The 19,196-nt window shown below is 44.1% G+C and overlaps 1 protein-coding gene across 2 annotated transcripts in view; it reads right to left on the bottom strand.

The window, feature by feature from the left end:
* The window catches only part of HECTD4 (HECT domain E3 ubiquitin protein ligase 4), a 5,422,508-nt gene that overhangs the window by 3,847,381 nt on the left and 1,555,931 nt on the right, over positions 1–19,196 (bottom strand). For both annotated transcript variants that reach the window (XM_044068422.1, XM_044068423.1), the window contains exon 13: positions 6,729–6,874. In XM_044068422.1, coding sequence (XP_043924357.1) covers positions 6,729–6,874 — 146 coding nt within the window. The remainder of the gene's footprint in view (positions 1–6,728; positions 6,875–19,196) is intronic.

Here is a 19,196-nt window from a genome sequence, read left to right as displayed (position 1 = left end):
TTCCAAAAAAGTAAGAAAGGATTGAACAGTGACTATCCGGAACTTGTTGTCTTGAAGTGACTTGTTCAAGTTGCTGAGATCCAAGGTTGGTTTCCAGTCCCCTGTTTTCTTTGGCACTAAAAAGAATCTTGACTAAGTTCTGGACTCTCTCTGGTTTGGTGGGACCTCTTGGATGACTCGTTTTTCTAGCAGCTTTTGTATTTGAATAGCTGCCTGCTCCCTCTGACTTGGTGGAACATCAGGGGTTCTCCTGCAATGGGGAGAAGAAAGGGAAAAGGTGTAATACAACCCTCTGGAAATGATCCTCTGTAGCCAGGTTCCTGGTGCAGGGATGGTCAACTACTGACTGCATCCAGAGGGGGACAATCGGGCCTTCATTCAGGAGCACTGGAATGATCTGCCAAAGAAAGCATCTCTGAACCCTTGGTTTTGCGGGTCTCATCTGCTGTGAGGGTGGCACAAAGTTGGAGTCCCCCCTCTGCCCCTGGAGGAACTATTTCCACATTTATCTTGAAAAGACCCTTGGGACTTTGTGAACCACATTTTTCCACTACTTTACTGATTCCTTGAGAAGAATCTCTGAGGAGTGGAAAAGCGTATGTCCATGGTAGAAAGGGTCTTCCCATCTTTCTCGCACCTGGACAATGTGTCTTTTACCTTAGGGCCAAATAAGGACATGCTGTCAAAAGGAACATTGATGAATATAGACTTGAAAGGCTACGCAAAGTCACAGAAGCACATCCAGGTGTGCCTCCAGATGGAAATACCTGAACCCACTGCTCTACTCATTCCTTCAGCTGCATGAGAAATGAGCCTCATGGAAAAGTTAGAAATAGACTGGAGGGTAGCCAAATGACAAGTAACAGAGGTTTGTACCTCCTCAAACAGATCCTGAGAGGGTATCTGAAAGCTCTTTAATCAGACCCCTCTGTAACCTAAAGAAATATGCCAGATAGTTGAGGGACTAGAAGAAGGTAGTCAATGAACACTTCCCGAACCTATCCATTACCCGAGACTCCTTGCTTGAGGGGATGGATAGAGGAAATTTCCTCAGCTAGTTACTTTTTTGTGGCCGCCACCATAACCATGGCATTGACAGGCACACTTTTAGTCCAAAATTGCTTGTCTTAAGGAATAGTAATTTTGTCTGGTCACCAGGGGATCCCCTCAATGGTGTAGGAGGTCTTCCATGCCCACTGAGAGATCAATTTAATGAGCTCATCAGTGGGCGGAGTTAGCCAGGACGTAGACGGGTGGGTACTAAAAGCCTCCAAGTACATGGAACTCCTCAAATGAAGGATTGTTGGTCTTCCAGTGACCTCTCTGTTTTAAGAATCTCTAGGATGTGTCCTAAGGAGACATAGGTGACCTTGGGGATACTTCACCCTCGTCAAAGTCTGTGTCTTCAGGGATGAATTCCTTCAGGGAATCCAAGTGCTTCCTCTCGGACAACTTCTTCTTAGGGGCCTCCTCAGTGGGATGCTCTGGGAAGGTCTCAGAAGAAGACTGGATACCCTGCTGCGAAGTCTGTGCAGAAAATGGTTGAGACACTGTACGCAGAGATGACACAGTTGGGGGCTGAGGATCCAAGGTGGTTAGGAACCATCTGGGTTGTTGAAACAGACTTGTCCCTCTTCAAAAACTCAAAGGCTAACTTCCCCTGAGAGGGACAGGACTCTGAATCCAAGACGGCAGGCCTCTGGATCCTAGTTTCTTCCCTGCTTTGAGGGTAATCCACCTGAGGCTGAAGCCAGAGCAGAACTAATTCAAGCCAAAGTCCCAAGGCACAGAGATGGCTCTGAAAACTTTGGAGTTGAGTCTAACACCTTGGAGACGATAAGGCAGCTACAGATCCAAGAGGTCTCTGGCTCTGACTGAACCAGAGAACTCAGAGCAGACATCAGATCCAAGGACAGGGGTATCTTCAGATCTGATGCTGACGGAGCCGGGTGGCTCAGACCCAAGAACTCTGAAGCTTCAAATGAAGTTAGAGGAGGAAGTAAAGGAAGAGTAGCAGATGCTTGGAATTCCTGATCCAAATGGGGAGGAGTCGAGGAAACCTCTGACATACCCTGCACCCAGAAAATTTTTCTCAGCAATCTCTCCACATCATCTTTGGTCAAACACCTAGAAGAATGAGTGGACATAACAGAGGGTGACTCTGGCCTCTCCAAAAAGGGATAAGGACTCCTAAACTGGATCCGATAAAGGCGAATATTGGGTCCTAGGTAAAACAGGTAGTCTTCTAGTCAAATCCTTTGATTTTTGAGTCAGATCTGAGGAATCCTTTGACTTATCTGAAGACAGATCCGAATAAGTAGATGAAGCCAATGTCTTGTTTGAACCTTTGGGTCCAATGAAGCAAATGGCTCTGAAAGTCTGGATCTCTTTATCGTCTGATGCAATGGAGAAGTCGGAACCGAGATTGGCCTCGTCTTTGATTTTTCAGAAGCCTTAGAAGAAGAGGAGGAAGGGCTTGAAGATTCTGTCTTGTCCTTTTTTGTTTTTCTAGGGTAGTAGCTCCAGACAGTGCCCCACTAAAAGCTGAAGGCAGTAAACCCTTAAGAATCAATTTATTTCTGCGTTCAACCAGAGTCCAGTGGTTGAACGTGTGGTAAACTGAACAATCTTCCTAGAGGAGGGGGTCCCACATTTTTAAAATCTACCCTTTTCTTTCTCTGCCATTCTGTAACTATCAACAGACAGAGAAATGTTTTTAACAGTAGGTTTTTTTTTTTTTTTTTAAGAGAGAAAAAAAAAGGAAGAAGGAATACCAACAATGGTAAGAAAGATTACACAAAGTATAAAGGGGAAAATACTAACAATAGTCAGAGGTACTTTTGTATGGGAAAAGGAAGTAATAAAAATGAGAGAAAAATATAAAGCTATAGAAGTCACCAGGTAAGGAATAGGTCAAGGAACATAAGAAAAAAAGAGAACTCTATACTACTAGTTAAAGGAGAACTCTGCCCAAAAGTCAAGTTTTTCTTTCCAAAAAGTGTTTTCTTTCCCTGTAATCCAATGCTAAACACTTCACTTGGAGAGAAAAAAACAATTTAATAATTATGTTTGCCTTTCTTTCCTGCATCTGTCTCACCTGTTACATCACAACAGCTACTAAGAGTGGCACAATAATTAAGCTAGGTCACTTATCCCAACAACAGAGCCATTAAGAAAACAATGCCATTTAAATGTGCCTCATCAGTTACAGAATGCCAGTATCACACATCAGATAAATAGTGTAGCCTGGAGTCTGAACATAGTCGGGGCTTTCAAGCTTAGATTTTAGATGCAAATGTCTTTCCCTGTAATAAAATTCAGTGACACAAAGAAAGAAAGCAAATATGTTAATCTAACTTCTTGCTTTCTGACAGTATATGATTTTTCATTTTTACTACACTGTAATTTCTGCAAAAGTGCATGTTTCTTCTGGAGTTGGGGAAAGAAGGTAAACATCAAAGTCTTTAATTCTAGCTACAATATTTAAAACTGAATGCAACACAAACCATTTCAGCCCAAGTAACTCCTACTAATCACAGGGATCAGATTTCTCACATTTGAACACCGAACTACAGTTGTTACTTTGAAAAGAAAAATCAACTCAATCAAGACTGTCATTCAAACATTTCTTAAAATGCTGCAACAGAGATGGCCACTAATGAAAATCAAAGGAAGCAAAGTAATTAAAAAATATGGATTTTTGGTGACAGTGAAAAGTAAGTAGTCGCAGCAATGTTGTCAACTGTTGAGACAGAAAACTGCGGTAAATGATCCTCTCATCTTAAGGATTTCTTTCTGCCCCTCTAACATGGTAATATAAGGGAGGCAAAGCCATTGACTGTAGAACAAAATATTGCTAGCCACGGCAGCCTATTATAGATCATTTTGGATTATAACAAATTAGAAAATAACAGTAACCATCTACTTTGATACAGGGGCATTAGCAATGCAGCAAAGTTCAAGATTTGCTGAAAAATATGTTTTTTTTTTTTTTTCCAGTTTTTAGGTCCGGGTCTCTTTTAAGGAGATTTAAGGGGAAAAAATGTGTTAATTTCACTTATCTGCTTGAGAGCAACTGGTCACCACGTCCAACGTAAGTAGCGGCAAATGCGATCTTGGGTACTTAGGAATGGTGCATTGTGGGTAAGGGAGAAGCTCAGGATTCTTTTGGGTACCACGAGCTATTGTAATGATCCAAACCCATAGGTTGAGGACAGAATGAAAACTGACATCAGATCTTTTCTTCTTAAATGAAACAAAGACTGAAAGGCTTTAAATAACAAAGCCAATCCTCGTTGTCTACCCTAGGTTGTAGGTACAAAGGCAAAAAATGTATTAACTGTTTCTTTGTCCTGGAAGATCTCCCAAAAAAAGAGCACCCAGAATAATGGTTCTTTCCCCAGGAATAATTCCTCAGAGTGGCTTAGTGCAGGAACAATGTCCTTTCCCTCCTCTGAGGTAGACAACAGTGTTTCTTCCTTGGCCAAACAGGACGGCAGAAAAGCCATAGAAAATGTGCCTGCTGCTCAGACCTTAATGGCTTACCAAGGAGCAGCACCAGAAGGACTGAAAGAAACTGATGAGTGGTCCAAGGAACCTAATATGACCACAGCAGAGTCGATCATCACCAACTGAGGCAAAGATGACGCCTGTGTAAACACAGAAACCTTCAAAACTATCCTATTCTTGTAGATTGGGGAGGGAACAACCAAGGAGCCAAGATGAGGTCCAAGTCTTTACAGTGTCTGATAAGTGGGTAGAACAGCCTTTGGAAGTTGGGTCTTACCTCCTAAATAAAAAAATAATAATTTTTGAGATATTTTTTTTTAGTGACAACCACTAAAAATACTAGCCCTAGCAGCTAATTTTGATAGAAAAATTAAACATTTTCTGACAAAAATGCTAACATTGAGAGGTTCCCAAAAGGGTACTTACCTGCCCAACTCTGAAGAACAGCTGACAGTTGATAATTCAAAGCTGGCTAAAGATACAGCTCCTTGACAGCAAGAAAGTTCTGAAGGTCTGGCATCTTAACCCAAGTTTTTAGACCATTCTTTCAGCTCTAAACTGGGGCTGGGAGCATGGAAGCTAGCCAGGTGCCTAGTTTTAGGCAGGACATGTCCCGTACAGCCTAGGCTACTACAACAGCTATCTAAAGATGAACACCCACCCCTCTATTTAGGGATCTGTTGAACAGGTCCATGAGGAGACCCTTCAAAACTGCAGCAAGTATTTTTTTTTTCAAGTGCCCCTGAGGTCATCATATTTGGATAATGCTAATGCTAGAAGTTGATTTCCCTTTCCTTCCTTTAAAACATTTATTTATTTTTTTTACATTTTGTGACCGAGAATGTCCGACTAGGACATAGCCTATTTTCAGCGGAGGCCGGGGGAGAAATGCTCAGACGCATGTCTTCAGATTGTGGGAGGAAACCGGAGTACCCGAAGAAAACCAACATGAACACAGGGAGAACATGCAAACTCTGCACAGGAGGCACTCCACCCAAGAAATGAACCAGAGAACCTCTTGCTGTGAGGCGACATTAACCGCTGCACATTTCCATCCATATACCACTTACTGTTTTCCTGTCTACTCTCTCACATTACATTCATTACCTTGGTCTCCTTTTGTTAAAAGATGCAAGAAACATACTTAGCAATTTAAATTGTCCACTTGCTTCCCTTTACTCTTTGCCATCTTTCCCTAACTCAGTTTCTATTCGAAACTTCATCCTTTCCATGTTCACAAATAAACATCTTGTCAAAGTAAATTTCTACTATGATGCATGAAAAGTATGCCTTTGACAAATGCCAAAGAAGAAGGGTGGCAGTTAGTGGCCAATGATGCATCACCTATTCTTGGAGAAGAAAGTTCATTTGGCTAACTGCAAAGCCAGGACCTACAGGGGACAGAGAGAGAGAGGTGGCTGCATCCAAGTAACAGCTTTCATTAAGCATATGCAGGAATGCACACTTCCACAATAGAAGGCAAAGTAGGCCATCCTGTATGACTGAAAATGGCTATACCATAAGTGGCTACTGAGATGGTAATAGTGAAGGAAAGAGTAATGGTAGTAGCAGATACCACATAGTCGGCAAGCATATAAACAGGAAAGAATATTTACAAAAATCTGGCATGTGGTCTTAAAATAAAATCAGAAACAATGCACAGAAATATACAGTAACATTTTTACAATTAAATAACAAGACAAGCTACATTTTAAATAACAAAATAGTAATTCCCATGGAAGAGGGACTCTGCCAACAAGGGATCCTGGAAGTCAAACTTGGATTAAAAATTGGAAATAATGTAGCAGAGTTCTACACCCAATCTAATGAAAAGTAAACAAATGTAAACTTAAAACATGAAAGTATAAAATGTAGAATAGACCACAAAGTAGAAAGACAAGTGTTATGACATTCTGCACATAATTAAAGATTTATGCCCAGCACCAAATATACAGACATAAGCATTAACATGCAAAAGAGTATAAATGCTACATTTTGTATCTTCTAAACTGCACAACAACTAAAACATTTTATGAAGATAACTCAGACAACTAATTGAGATGAAAAAAGTTGTATGGTATAAGTTGTCAAGGACTTTCCATTAAAACTACATATATTTAAGTATATACATCAGTTACACCCACAGACAACAGCAGCTTCACAGTGAGTAACTCGTTCTTGTTCATGTATTTGTAACTTGCATGTTATAATGCATTTACCTTATAGCTAAGCAAACTTCCTTTTGGATTTCTGAACCAATTTGGTCTACTGGTGCCATCAGTAACTGCCAAAGCAGCAGGCTTGATCTCCTGAAAACCTCTCTGTTTTTCTCAGTCTGTGAACCCCAAAAAAACTTGGATACTACCTAAGCAAAGAAAACAGAACAGAGTTTGAAGCAGCAAAGTAATATTGCTCCATCACAACATAAGCTATTAAAACTTTACTGATTAAAATTACTTCTTTACTAAACATGCAACTACACGGCAATAAAGCAACAGTAAGTGTGCTGAAGTACCAAACATTGCTCATTAACATATGGGAACTGGAAAAAACTGTAAAAACCTGCCAATAGCCTGTGTTATGCAATTAACAACAGTACTTAATAATGCAGACAGAAAACTACTTTCTTAAAAATGCAGAACAGCAAAATCAAGCAGTGACTTTATATACTTGGGAATATACAAAATCAAATCAATTCAGTGCAAGAGACAACTGGGCTAAATAGTAAAAAAACTTCTAAACGTCTAAAATTCAATCAACACAAAACATTGCTGAAAAGCAATGAGAAGCAGTAGTGTTATGACAAGCATTATTAGAAAAGACAAAATGTTGTTGAAAAGTAAACAGCAGCAGTGTTTTTGCCAAGTAATTTTCTATAATCAAGAGTTAACATATAACACAAAATGTCTATGAAAAGCTATGGATAGCAGTGTTAAGAAAAATGCATTTCATAAACCAAGCTTAACACTTAACAGATTAAGAACATGTATCAAATAATCAAGCTAGTCTTCCAGAAACTCTATCAAATAATCAAGCTAGTCTTCCAGTCTGGCTGATTCTCACAAATGAATTACTGTGCTCTCATTGTGTATATCTTCACTGGAAGCTTAGACCTTTGGATTAAGAAGGGTAGGTCAAATCTTACTAAAAAGAGGACTATGAAACCAGACCAGGAAGTTATGGAAAGAGGACACAGCTTGCATGTATATTTGTAGGTGATAGCCTTTATGCCTACAATATAGACACTGCAAGCAGCAAATACAATGACAAAGGTGAATAAAAAGGTAACAAAGAAATGCAATGAGAGGAAGCAAAACAAAAAAAAAAGGCATTAAGACATAGTAATCTCTCCATTAAAAAGTTGTAACTTAGGCACACCACTATGACTTTTCCCCTCACACTTAGCCTAACTTCTCCTAGATTTGATTTTCTTCATAAAGCTAAACCTTTTTAAAGGAACAAAAATAACTAAACAAGACAATTAACAATATAGAAACTCCCCTTATTACGAATGGTGCAAAGTTTAGCAAAAGAAAACCTAGCCAAAAAAAGTTAAAGATCTCTTTATGGCTTCCTGCTATGATTTTTCAAGGCCAGGCCTATCAGTTTTAATGCTCAGAGGTTAAGTGGTCTGCATGTTAATAAAAGGATCATAGAAGTTACAAACTAAGCCACTCAAAAGACCATTTGGCTCCTCGCCAAATCCTACCCCTCAAGATGTACTGCCCAATTCTAGAAGGGCAAAATAAGTTAGGCAAGGGATGAATTTGTGGATACCCACCTAATCATACAGGTCCTTAAAAGATGTGAGGGTGTCAATGTTTAACATGTAAAAGCAACTTGTTCCAAAGAAAGGCTAACCGTCTAGGAATCTATCCCTTCAAAGTGCATTAGTTGTGTGTTTGGGAAGATTTAATATTCTTATCTCAAGAGTTTGTGAAGCTTTTTATGGAGGTACAGAAGATCTAAGTATTGTAGGATCTTTGACAGCATGGAATGCAAGGTAGAGATCTCCCAGTAGGAATACATAAGACAAGAGTACAGGGATAGGACTACACATTTTAGAATGATAATCTACTTAGGCAGGAAACTTTTCAGGCCTTTATAACTGCACAACAGATTTGTCTACGTACATGCTGAAAGGGTCATTGTATTCTGTAACTGGTCTAATTACAGTTGAGTAGAAAAATAACGTCTTTTAACCTGGATAAAATGCCTTTAGAAGTTAGCCAATCTAGACAGAAGTTGCTACTTGTTTGTTAAAGTACAGGGAGCTGTTGATCCAGATGCCAAGATCACTGACCATCATGTCTGTTTGGACTGGGATACTGGCTAAACTTTAAGTAGGCAACATGTGTTTACCAAGTGTGGCAATACTGCACTTTTTTGCATTCAGTTTATGAAACTTTTCCTCTCCATCAATGACTTATAAGGATTAGTTCCTGCCACAGCAATTTTACTTTTACAGGGGATTGAATGATAACACTCAGCTTAAAGTCATTGCAAAATCTAGTTAGCCACAGAAATTAACACTATGTGCTAACCATAGCTATGCATCTGTGTTATCCATTTTCATTTGCTTTCAACTACTGGGTATTGGATCTGACCTCAGATCTGACTTGGCTACATTTACTAGACTCTCGGATCCAACTCTAGAGCTCCTCCCCTTACCCATAATGCCCCAGTCAACCTGCTATACCTCAGATCAGGTCTGCTGCCTTATAAGCCATAGGAATAACTAACCCTAGTTTTAGGCAAAGTAAAAACAGTAGTAGCAGAATAAGAAGTTATGTACTCACCATAACGTTCCATCTGAGTAGGTAGCTTCATTTGTCTGCAACCTGTGTGTCTTGGATCCGATATCGGATCAGAGCCGGCAACTTGTTTCATAGCTAATGGATCTGAGCTCCTAGCTCCTCCCCTCACCCATAATCCCCTGCCAACCTTCCATGACCTCAGATCGAGTTTGCCCCTCAATATGTACCCAAAAAGGGTATTCCAACTAACATAGATCAGCTGAAGGCCAGGGGGAAGGAGGGGGGGATGGTTGCAGACAAATGAAGCTACCTACTCAGATGGAACGTTATGGTGAGTACATAACTTCTTAATCTGAAGTAGGGACTTCATTTGTCAGCAACCTGTGGGACAGAGTCCCCAGCTACCTGAATCTTGGGTGGCCAACATGGAAGGATATTGCAGAGCACCGCAGAGCCAAAGGATGCTCTCCCTCTACAAATCACGTCCAGTTTGTAGTGGTTAAGGTATGAGATGAGGCCCAAGTGCATGCCGAACAAATATCATCCAATGGAACTCTAGATTTGAAGGCCGCAGAAGTAGAGAGGGAACGAGTGGAATGTGCGCAAACTCCTTCAGGTGCGGGTCTCCCAGAGGCTTGGTACGCTAATAGGATACATTGTGAAATCCAGCGTGATAGAGATACTTTTGATATTGCTTTCCCCAAATTAAATTTGGCAAAGGAAACGAACAGCTGGTCGGATTGTCTATGACCAGCTGTTCTACGAGTATAAAAACGTAGCTGCCTATGAACATCTAATGAGTGCGGCTTATACTCTCCTTTATTCTGATATTTAGGAAAGAAAACCGGTAAATTTATGGATTGATTTATATTGATTTCTGATGCTATTTTGGGAAGGAAAGAGGGATTGACCCTGAGGTACACTCTGTCCGGATGAAAGATCAAATAAAGAGGCTTCACAGAAAGAGCTTGACGCTCCGAAACTCTTTTCGCAGAAGTAATGGTTACAAGGAATGCTGTTTTCCAGGACAAGTATTTGAGATCTACTGAAGCAGCAGGTTCAAAAGGTGGAGCAGTCAAGGCTTGAAGAACTCGTGAAAGATCCCAAGGTGGTACGGCTTCTTTTATAGGGGGTCTAAGCAAAAAGATGCCCTTGAGAAAGGTTTTACACAACTTGGCTGACATCAAGGGTCCTGTGTCATGTCCCACATGGTAATGGGAGATGGCAGCCAATTGCACTTTGACAGTTGAGCAACTAGCCCCTTCCTGAAAAAGTTCGGTTAGGAAGTTAATATGGATGGAAGAGGAGCCGTAAAGGGATCTAGATTATGATGCTCCGCCCAGATGGAGAAACTTTTCCATTTACTGCGGTACACTTTCCTGGTGGAGGGCTTATGCGCTGCCACAAGGATGGCTTTGACTGATGAAGAGATACTGGGAGTCCTAACTAGGAGTGGAACTGGAGCAACCAAGCTGTCAGCTTCAGATTGTCCAGATTTGGGGTCGGTAAGTCAGACAGATGGGAGATTAGATGCGGACTGGGATCCAGAATCCAAGGGGGATTCACTAGGTGAGACCACAGGTAAGGGAACCAAATTTGCCGAGGCCAGAATGGGGCAATGAGGATCATCCTGCTCCCCAACTGCGAGGCTTTCTGTAAGAGTTGCAGCATCAGGGGTAGAGGAGGATAGGCATAAAGTAGACCGGGTGGCCAAGCATGCACCAGAGCGTCTCTTGGAGTTTCCCCTGGAGGGGGAATCAGAGCGAAGAAATTTCCGCATTTGGTGTTTGAGGGAGAGGCAAAAAGATTGCAGCAGGGTTGCCCCCATATTGCGAATATCTGCTTCACTACTAGTTGGTTGAGACACCACTCGTACGGGGTAAGAAGGGTGCGACTGAGTTTGTCCGCTAGGATGTTGGCCCGCCCCAGAATATGCGTTGCAATCAGAAAGCGGTTGGTGGAGATCGCCCATTCCCACACTCTCATGGCTTCGCGGCATAGAGGGTAAGACCTGGTTCCCACCTCTTTGTTGATGTACCAGACAACCGACATGTTGTCCGACTGAATTGCAATCGTTCCTACGGGGAGGAGATTCTGAAGTGCTTGCAACGCGTACAGCACCGCTCTCATCTCCAGAACGTTGATATGCAGGGAGGTCTCTGTATCGTTCCACGTGCCTTGGACCTTCCTGCCTGAATAATGCCCCCCAACGCGAGGCGGGAGGCGTCCGTGGTCACCATGGCGAGAGGGGGAGAGGTGCAGAAGGGTCGGCCCATATGGAGGTCCGGAGCATGGAGCCACCATAATAGAGCCCTCCTGCAAGCCTTGCTGATAGCAATGGGGTGATGGAGAGGAAAAGACAGAAAGGACCATTGTACTAGAAGGGTCCATTGCAGTACCCGCATGTTCAGACGGGCGAATGGAAGGAGCGTTATCGCTACCGCCATGGAGCCCAGCACCCTCAAGACCAATTCCGCCGGTGGGGTCTCTGATTGGAGGATAGCCCACACATGAAGTTGCAAATTCCGAAGTCGTTCGGACGTTAGAAAGGCTCGTAGCTCTCTGGTGTCTATTCTGGCTCCTATGAATTCTATGGCTTGTGTCGGGGCCAGAAAGGATTTGTCGGCATTGATGGTGATGCCTAACTGTGGGGCTAGGCGGAGAAAGAAATCTCTGGCTGAGCAAAGTAGATGCCTTGTTGGGGCGGTCAGGAGCCAGTCGTCCAGGTACGGAAAGACCTGTATTCCCTGGAGTCTCAGGTGGGCGGCAATCACTGCTAATACCTTGGTGAACACCCTGGGGGTTGTGGTGAGGCCAAAGGGAAGGACCCTGAACTGGTAGTGACTGGTTCACAGCCGGAAGCGGAGGAACCTCCTGGATCATCTGTCCATTAGAATGTGGTAGTACGCATCCTTGAGGTCTATAGAGCACATCCAATCGTTCTCCCTTAGAAGGGGGAGAATAGATTGAAGAGTGACCATTCGGAATTTTTCCTTGGTTACTGACAGGTTCAAGCGGGACAGGTCTAGAATCGGTCTCAAGTCCCCCGTCTTTTCTGGCACCAAAAAGAACCTGGAGTAGAACCCTAATCCGAGCTGGTCTTGGGGGACGGGCTGGATGGCTCTTTTTCTTAGCAGCTGCTGAATTTCTGCGGCTGCAACCTCCCTATGATCGGGAGGTACATCGGGGAGGTTCTTGAATTTGGGGACATGAAGTAATGGAATTTTGTACCCTCTGGATATAATTCTAAGCACCCAGGGGTCTGTCGTGATGGACTCCCATCCCGCTAGGTGCTCCGAGAAGCGCCCCCCGACTGCCTCCAGGGTGGAGCAGTCGGGCAACCCTTCAGGGCTGCTGCGTGGGCCGGTCAGAGAAAGGTTCTCTGGACCCAAAGTTTCTCGGAGCCCCTCTGCCCCTGGGGCAGCATCCTCCCTGTCCTCCTCTGCCACGGAAGGACTGGTTGTCCAGAGCGGGTTGGGAATGTTGCGATTTCCGGACCCACATCTTCTTCTGAACCTTTTGGTTCTTCGAAAAGGACTGCTGGGGCGCAGAGAAGCGGACTCCGACGGCAGACAACGTCTTCCCGTCCTTCTCGCTCTGGACAAGTGTCTCGCGAACCGTTTTGCCAAACAGGGCAGAACCATCGAAAGGGGCATTCGCAAAAGACGCTTTAAAGGGCTCCGCAAAGTCACAATGACGGAGCCAGGCCTGACGTCTCATGACTTGGCCCGCTCGGCGAGCCCTAGCGGCTCCCTCGGTGGCATGGGACAATAGCCGCATAGAGGTATTTGAAATGGATCTCAGAGTGGCCATTCGGGTGGAGTACAATTGTTTGTCCTCCGCCGACATGGACTCAGGGGGGGGAGGCAGCGTATTCTTTGATAAGATCCCGCTGCATCCTGATGACATGTGTCATATAGTTCAGAGACCTTACCAAGAAGGTCACTGAACTAAAAACTTGCTTCCCTAAGCGGTCCATCGAGTGGGACTCCTTGCTCGGTGGATGGACTGAGGGGCTCCCCTGAACTAGTTCCCTCTTCGTGGCTGCCGCCGTCAACATGGCATCTACGGGGGGACCCTTGCTCCACTGCGACCGGTCTGAGGGGGGGCTTAGTATCCTGTCCAGGCATATGGGTATTGGCTCCACGGTGTCCGGGTCATTCCACGCCCTGGTGGTAATAAGGTCCACCAAGGGGTCGGCCGGAGGGGACACCCAAGAGGTAGACGGGCCTGCTTCGAATGCCTCCAGAAACACGGACTCGTCGGAGGAAGACTTGGGGGCAGACCACCCACCTATGATCCTCAGCATCTCCATGATGTCTCCAAAGGAGACATCCTCAGGGGGTGATCTTGGGGAGCCTTCCCCTTCATCCAAGTCCGTGTCCTCAGTTAAGGACTCAGGGGAGTCCACGTGCCTCCTCTTGCACTTATGCTTGCGGGGCACTTCCTTGGGGGGGCTGTCCGAGGAGGCCTCGCCAGCAACATCCTGTCTACCTGGGACATTGAAGCAGGCTGTCCCTTAGGCCGGGTGATGGAAGCCTGGCCCAGCAGAGAATGAGTGCGGGGTGGAGCCGAGACAAGGGCCGGGGGTCCGGATGCTCTCAACAGAGCCCTCTCCACTACATCGAAGGCCGAGGGGGAACCACTCTCTCTGGGCTCCGAGAGTCGGCTCCCACTCGTATCCAATGAAGGGATCGGAACCGGCGCCGAGACCATCGGATCCAAAGGACCAGTGCGCTCCGACCTGAACGGAGTCGAAGGCACACTGAATCCCTCGGATCCGAAGCTCAGGCCACAGCTCCGAGAGGTCGGATCCAACAGGCTCGAGGGCAGGGTCGGATCCGAAGTACCAAGTACTGTTGGTGCCGACCCACCCCCGGCTCCAACGCTGCTCGGCTCCGAACCTGGGCAGCGGGTCGGAGAAGGAGCAATTGGAGCAAAAAATGGTGTTGAGCTCCCCCCTGAAGGGGGGGGGGGGCAAGAGCACTCCCATCTGCAGCTGGGCCTGGATGAATCTTCGCATCATCCGGTCCGACCTCAATGGAGATCGGGCCTCTTCCTCCTCGGGCCCTGGGGAGAAACAAGGAGATCGGAGCCGAGGAGACCTAGAAGCAGTGGAGGGAGAAGCCTGCTTAGCTGGCGGGGCCGAAGCGCAGGCCTTGGCCCGCCGCTTGTGGTGCTTCTCCCTCCGTTTCTCCCTCCTAGCCTCCCTGTCCTCCGGCGCTTTAGCGGGAGTTTGAGTCCCGAAGGAAGGGGGGCAGGAGTGGCAACAACCACAGCCTGTGGTAGTGCCACGGGAGCAGCAGAGGCCGGAGCCGAGTCCGGGGGCAAAAGTCCCACCAGGACCAGCTTCGACCTCCGCTCTTTCAGTGCTCTGGGGTTGAACGCTGCACAAATGGTACAGCCTGAGGTGAGTTGTTCAACTCCAAGGCACCGAACGCACAGAGTGTGGCCATCAGCTGGGGAGAGCTTATGGCCACACTCGGTACATTTAGAAAAAATGGCTTTTGGGGCCTCAGCCATACTTAAAAGGAAAAAGTTAGTGCTACACAAACACACAGGCCCCAAAAACACAACACACACACACACTCACTAACGACCAGCGAAGGGAGGGAAAAAACTAAGTAAAAGAAAATTTTTTATACTACAGGGAACCTAACTCTTACACACTTTATTTTTTTGAAATAAGGTAGAGTTTGACAGAAAAAAACAGACTTAACTGACAATTTTTTTCTTGAGCTCAATGGAATCCAGCTATCCACAAGCGCGGCAAACTAGATCTGAGGTCATGGAGGGTTGGCAGGGGATTATGGGTGAGGGGAGGAGCTAGGAGCTCGGATCCATTAGCTATGAAACAAGTTGCCGGCTCGGATCCGATATCGGATCCAAGACCCACAGGTTGCTGACAAATGAAGTCCCTACTTCAGATCTGGGGTTCAATCCTGGAACAGAAGTTGCACAATAACCATAAGGTCACTCCACAACATAACAGGAAGGGGCAAGTAAGATGAGGAGTTGAGGAATAATGAAAATGGACAACACTGAAGATTTGTTATGGCGAGTACATGACTTTAATATCTGATGATGTCCTTTTCATTTGTTCCTCAACTACTGGGACAGAGTTCCAGGTTCCGTGAACCTTGACTGGTTCTCATGGAAGGACATTCCAGAAAAAGGTGAAAATAACTAATTATTTTAACGTTAAGACCTACAATTATACTGATGTGGTTGTGGAACAAGCTCACCATCATTTATTTTTGAGAGAGTTCAACTTCATTACAACCAGTAAAGCTACAATAGAGGAGACTCTTACTGATTTAAAGTTGTTTTCTAGTAAACTGAACTTTCAGATTTTGTTTGCTGATAAAGAGAAACAATCAGAAACATCTAATACTTTGAGGAGGAAAAGTGTGGTAAATCCTCCACTCCACCCTGTCATTGATATGCTCGAAAGGTTGTGTGAGAGAGATCTCAGGGGTCTCCTGAGTAATAAGAACCGGAGTCGATTTTACAACCTTATGGTTTTGAAAGACATCAGATCTAGAAGTGATATTTGTTGTATGAAACCAAAGGTGGAGGTTTGATCATAGGTTCATAGGTTATTACTAGGCTATCTGCCCAAGGACATTTACAAGCCTAGCCAAAGTGTGTTTGGCTTTCGCCACCCTTCTTAGATTAGTTGAATGTGCCTCTGTATAGTGGGTCACAGAAGACAGCCCATTTAAGGTTAGCTTACCGTGCCTCTGTCTAGCAGTGACACAGAAGAGATCCCGGTAAATTTACGATCTCCCATCCAAACGTCAAGATTCTTCTTAAAGAGGGTCATTGAGGGGCTTTGTCTGACATGGATTGGGATTTTGTTCCAGAGTGAGGGGAGCCTCTGGGATATGAATCTGTCCCTCCAGCATGTTCTATTTATTTCTGTGCTGAGGTTTAAGTCACTGGAGCGTGTAGTTCTGATGGATTTGGATTTCTTGAGGTGGAGCATGTCCATTAATTCTGGGTTGGACATGGCTTTATACGTCAGGCACAGATCGCCTCTGAGTAGGCGGTAAGCAACTGAGTAGAGCTGGAGTTTCTTTAGCCTAACTGCGTAGGGCATCTGTTTGAGTCCCTTGATCCACTTAGTGAGGTACTTTTGGGGTCTTTCTAGTTGTAGCAGGTGTCTGGTAAGGTACATCCCAAATGGGGCATTGTATTCAATTATGGGCCTGATGAGTAGAGGGGCACAATGACCACTCGATCTAGATGTGAACCCCTTCGTAATAAGGTGGGCTATAGAGAATGTCATTCTAACCACTTTGGCAATGTGATTGTCAAAGGAGAGATTGCAATCTACTTGGGTCCCCAAATCCCTAATTACTTCTTCCGTACTTAATGGATTACCACCTATGTGGTAATTTGTGGGCACTTTGTTTTTCCCAAAGGTGATGACTATGCACTTTTTGGCATTTAGCTTTAGGCCATGGCTCTGGCACCAGTTATCCGTCTCTGTGAGACCTTTTTGGAGGATGCTTGTGTCAGCCGGCGAGTCGATTATGGCCCCCAGTTTGCAGTCATCTGCAAACTTTGTCAGCCATAGTCCTCCTGTGTTAGCCTGTACCTCAGAGAAATACATTATGAGTACCCAGGATTACTCAGGACATTTACACATTTTGGCATATTCTGAGGCTTATTCAACTGTGTCCCTTAAAGAAATTAACATTGCTCACAGGGGCATACGGTTATGCTAGATAAGCTGTTATTTGATGTCATTTCTCAGGATTTGTACAACTATTTGAGAGTCCTGAATCTGGTGATACCAAACATTTTTGATATCCTTAAGAGCCATTCAGATTTATATGACCCATCATTGAGACCTATCGTGGCGGCCAGAGGATCATGTATGGAGCCCCTGGCCAAATATATTAACGTTTGAAGAACATTTTGGTGGGCCAGACACATATTGTGAAAGACTTCTGGGACCTAGCTGACAAATTACGTGACATCGATGACATCCAGGATTGTGTTTTTGCAACATGTGATATTAAGTCTCTCTTTTCGGTGATTCCTCATGAATTGGGTCTGACACAGTTTTCAGAGATTAGCAGCAGATTTGGTCATGTACCAGCTGTGGAAGTAGATTTGCTTAGGAGCTTTACGGAGACAGCACTTGAAAATAACTACTTGTCATTTGTCTTTAAACAAAAAAAGGCAACAGCGATGGGGCCACATGGGACCCATTTTTGTGAACACTGTGTTGTTAAAATGGGAAATGGATACTGTGTTCAAACTCCCCCTATATGTGAACTGTGTAGCCTATTTCTATTTTTTTTTTAGACGACTTACTGATAACCTGGAGGGGGTCACAACAGCAGTTTTCAGATTTTGTATCTGAATTGGAGGGTACTACCAACTTTCTATGTTTTATTTGGAAGGTTAATTATTATAAAATGAACTATCTGGACATTGTATTGGTACGATCAAGTGCTGATGGGCTGGACACTAGGATTTATAGGAAATCCCACCTATTGTAATTCCTATTTGTTCTTTTCCAGTTGTCACCCCTTTTTTCAAAAAAGTGGATAATAAAGAGTCAACTGATCCATGTGTTCAGACTAACTTCTGATGATTCACATTGTCTAAGAGAGTTTGTGGTGTGGATGGACATGTTCCGCGAACGTGGTTATCCTGACTCGGTCTCGTCTCCCCTTCATGATGAGATTTTGGCCAACAGAATGGCTGGAGGCTCTTATACACCAGTTACTAAATTTGGCTTACAAGGTGCCATGACAACCCGTTCTGAATCCAATTTTGACATCAGTGCCAACCATGGTGCTATTTTTACACCACGGATGCTAAGGACATTGAGCAGGTTATATGTAAGAATTGATTTTTCAGCACCATAATGAGATGAAGAAACTGTGGGTGAGCCAGCCCACTTTTTCATATAAAAACAAATTCAATATTAAAAATCTGTTAGAGAAACCATTGGTGGGTCAAGACAGGAACAGTATTATGACAACAAAGAAGTGTGGAAGGTGCAAGCAGTGTAGGTTTGCTGAAACTGAATACACTGGACAGATTTACAAAATAGTTGGTAAAAGTTGGAAAGGCAGAAGGTTTAATTGTCTGTCAGAGAGGTGGTTTAAATGGCTCAATGTGCCACCTGTTCAGTGTTCTATGTGGGGAAAACTGATACTGCCTAAAATCGTAGAATATACCAACACAATTACAGTACCCAACAGAATGACAGTAAAAGTGCTTTAGCTAAGCATCCCATTTTATGTATTGATTTTCGGTTCTTTGATTTCTCTGTGACTTAACAGATCAATGAGGGAGCCTTTGTGGGTGATTGGCAGACAAGACTTTTGAATCGTGAATTATTTTGGCAGCTAAAGTTGGATGCCAGTAACCTCCCTGGTTTGAATAAGAACATTTCGATTTTTTGTGAGTTAAAGTTATGATCCAGTAAATTTTGACACTGTAGCTCGGGGGTTAGAGCATTGGCCTCATACGCCAGGGGTTACGAGTTAAAATCTCATCAGCCTGTTTGACTTTTTCAGTTGAATTTATTGCCACTGGGTAAAATATTACTGCTGCTCACATTATTGGTCCTTGTGGCCTCTTTTACTATTGTTCTATTTTACCATTCTGGACCTTTGATTGGGTAAGATGCAACCTATGGGGTGTATGTATAGTCCATCTGTACATTACTTTTTGTCACTGCTACCACTAGTTGAATTGCCAAAGTTGCTTTCCTCATTGGTTATTATATGTATCGTGATCAGTGTTTATATTATTGCTAGTAGATTTTTAATAGGGTGGTGGTGTTGTTTGTCTTTCAGCTTTTCCCGGTTAGGGGTCGCCACAGCGGAACTCCGGTCCGCAAAAGATTGGCAGTTTTTTTTTTTTTTTTTTATGGTGTTGAGTTGCCAGCCCAACGTCCAA

Source organism: Protopterus annectens, chromosome 4.part0 (genome assembly GCF_019279795.1).
Source record: "Protopterus annectens isolate FY-2018-M chromosome 4.part0, PAN1.0, whole genome shotgun sequence".
In the NCBI taxonomy this organism is placed as follows: Eukaryota; Metazoa; Chordata; order Ceratodontiformes; family Protopteridae; genus Protopterus; species Protopterus annectens.
This window is presented reverse-complemented; position numbering and strand designations above follow the sequence as displayed.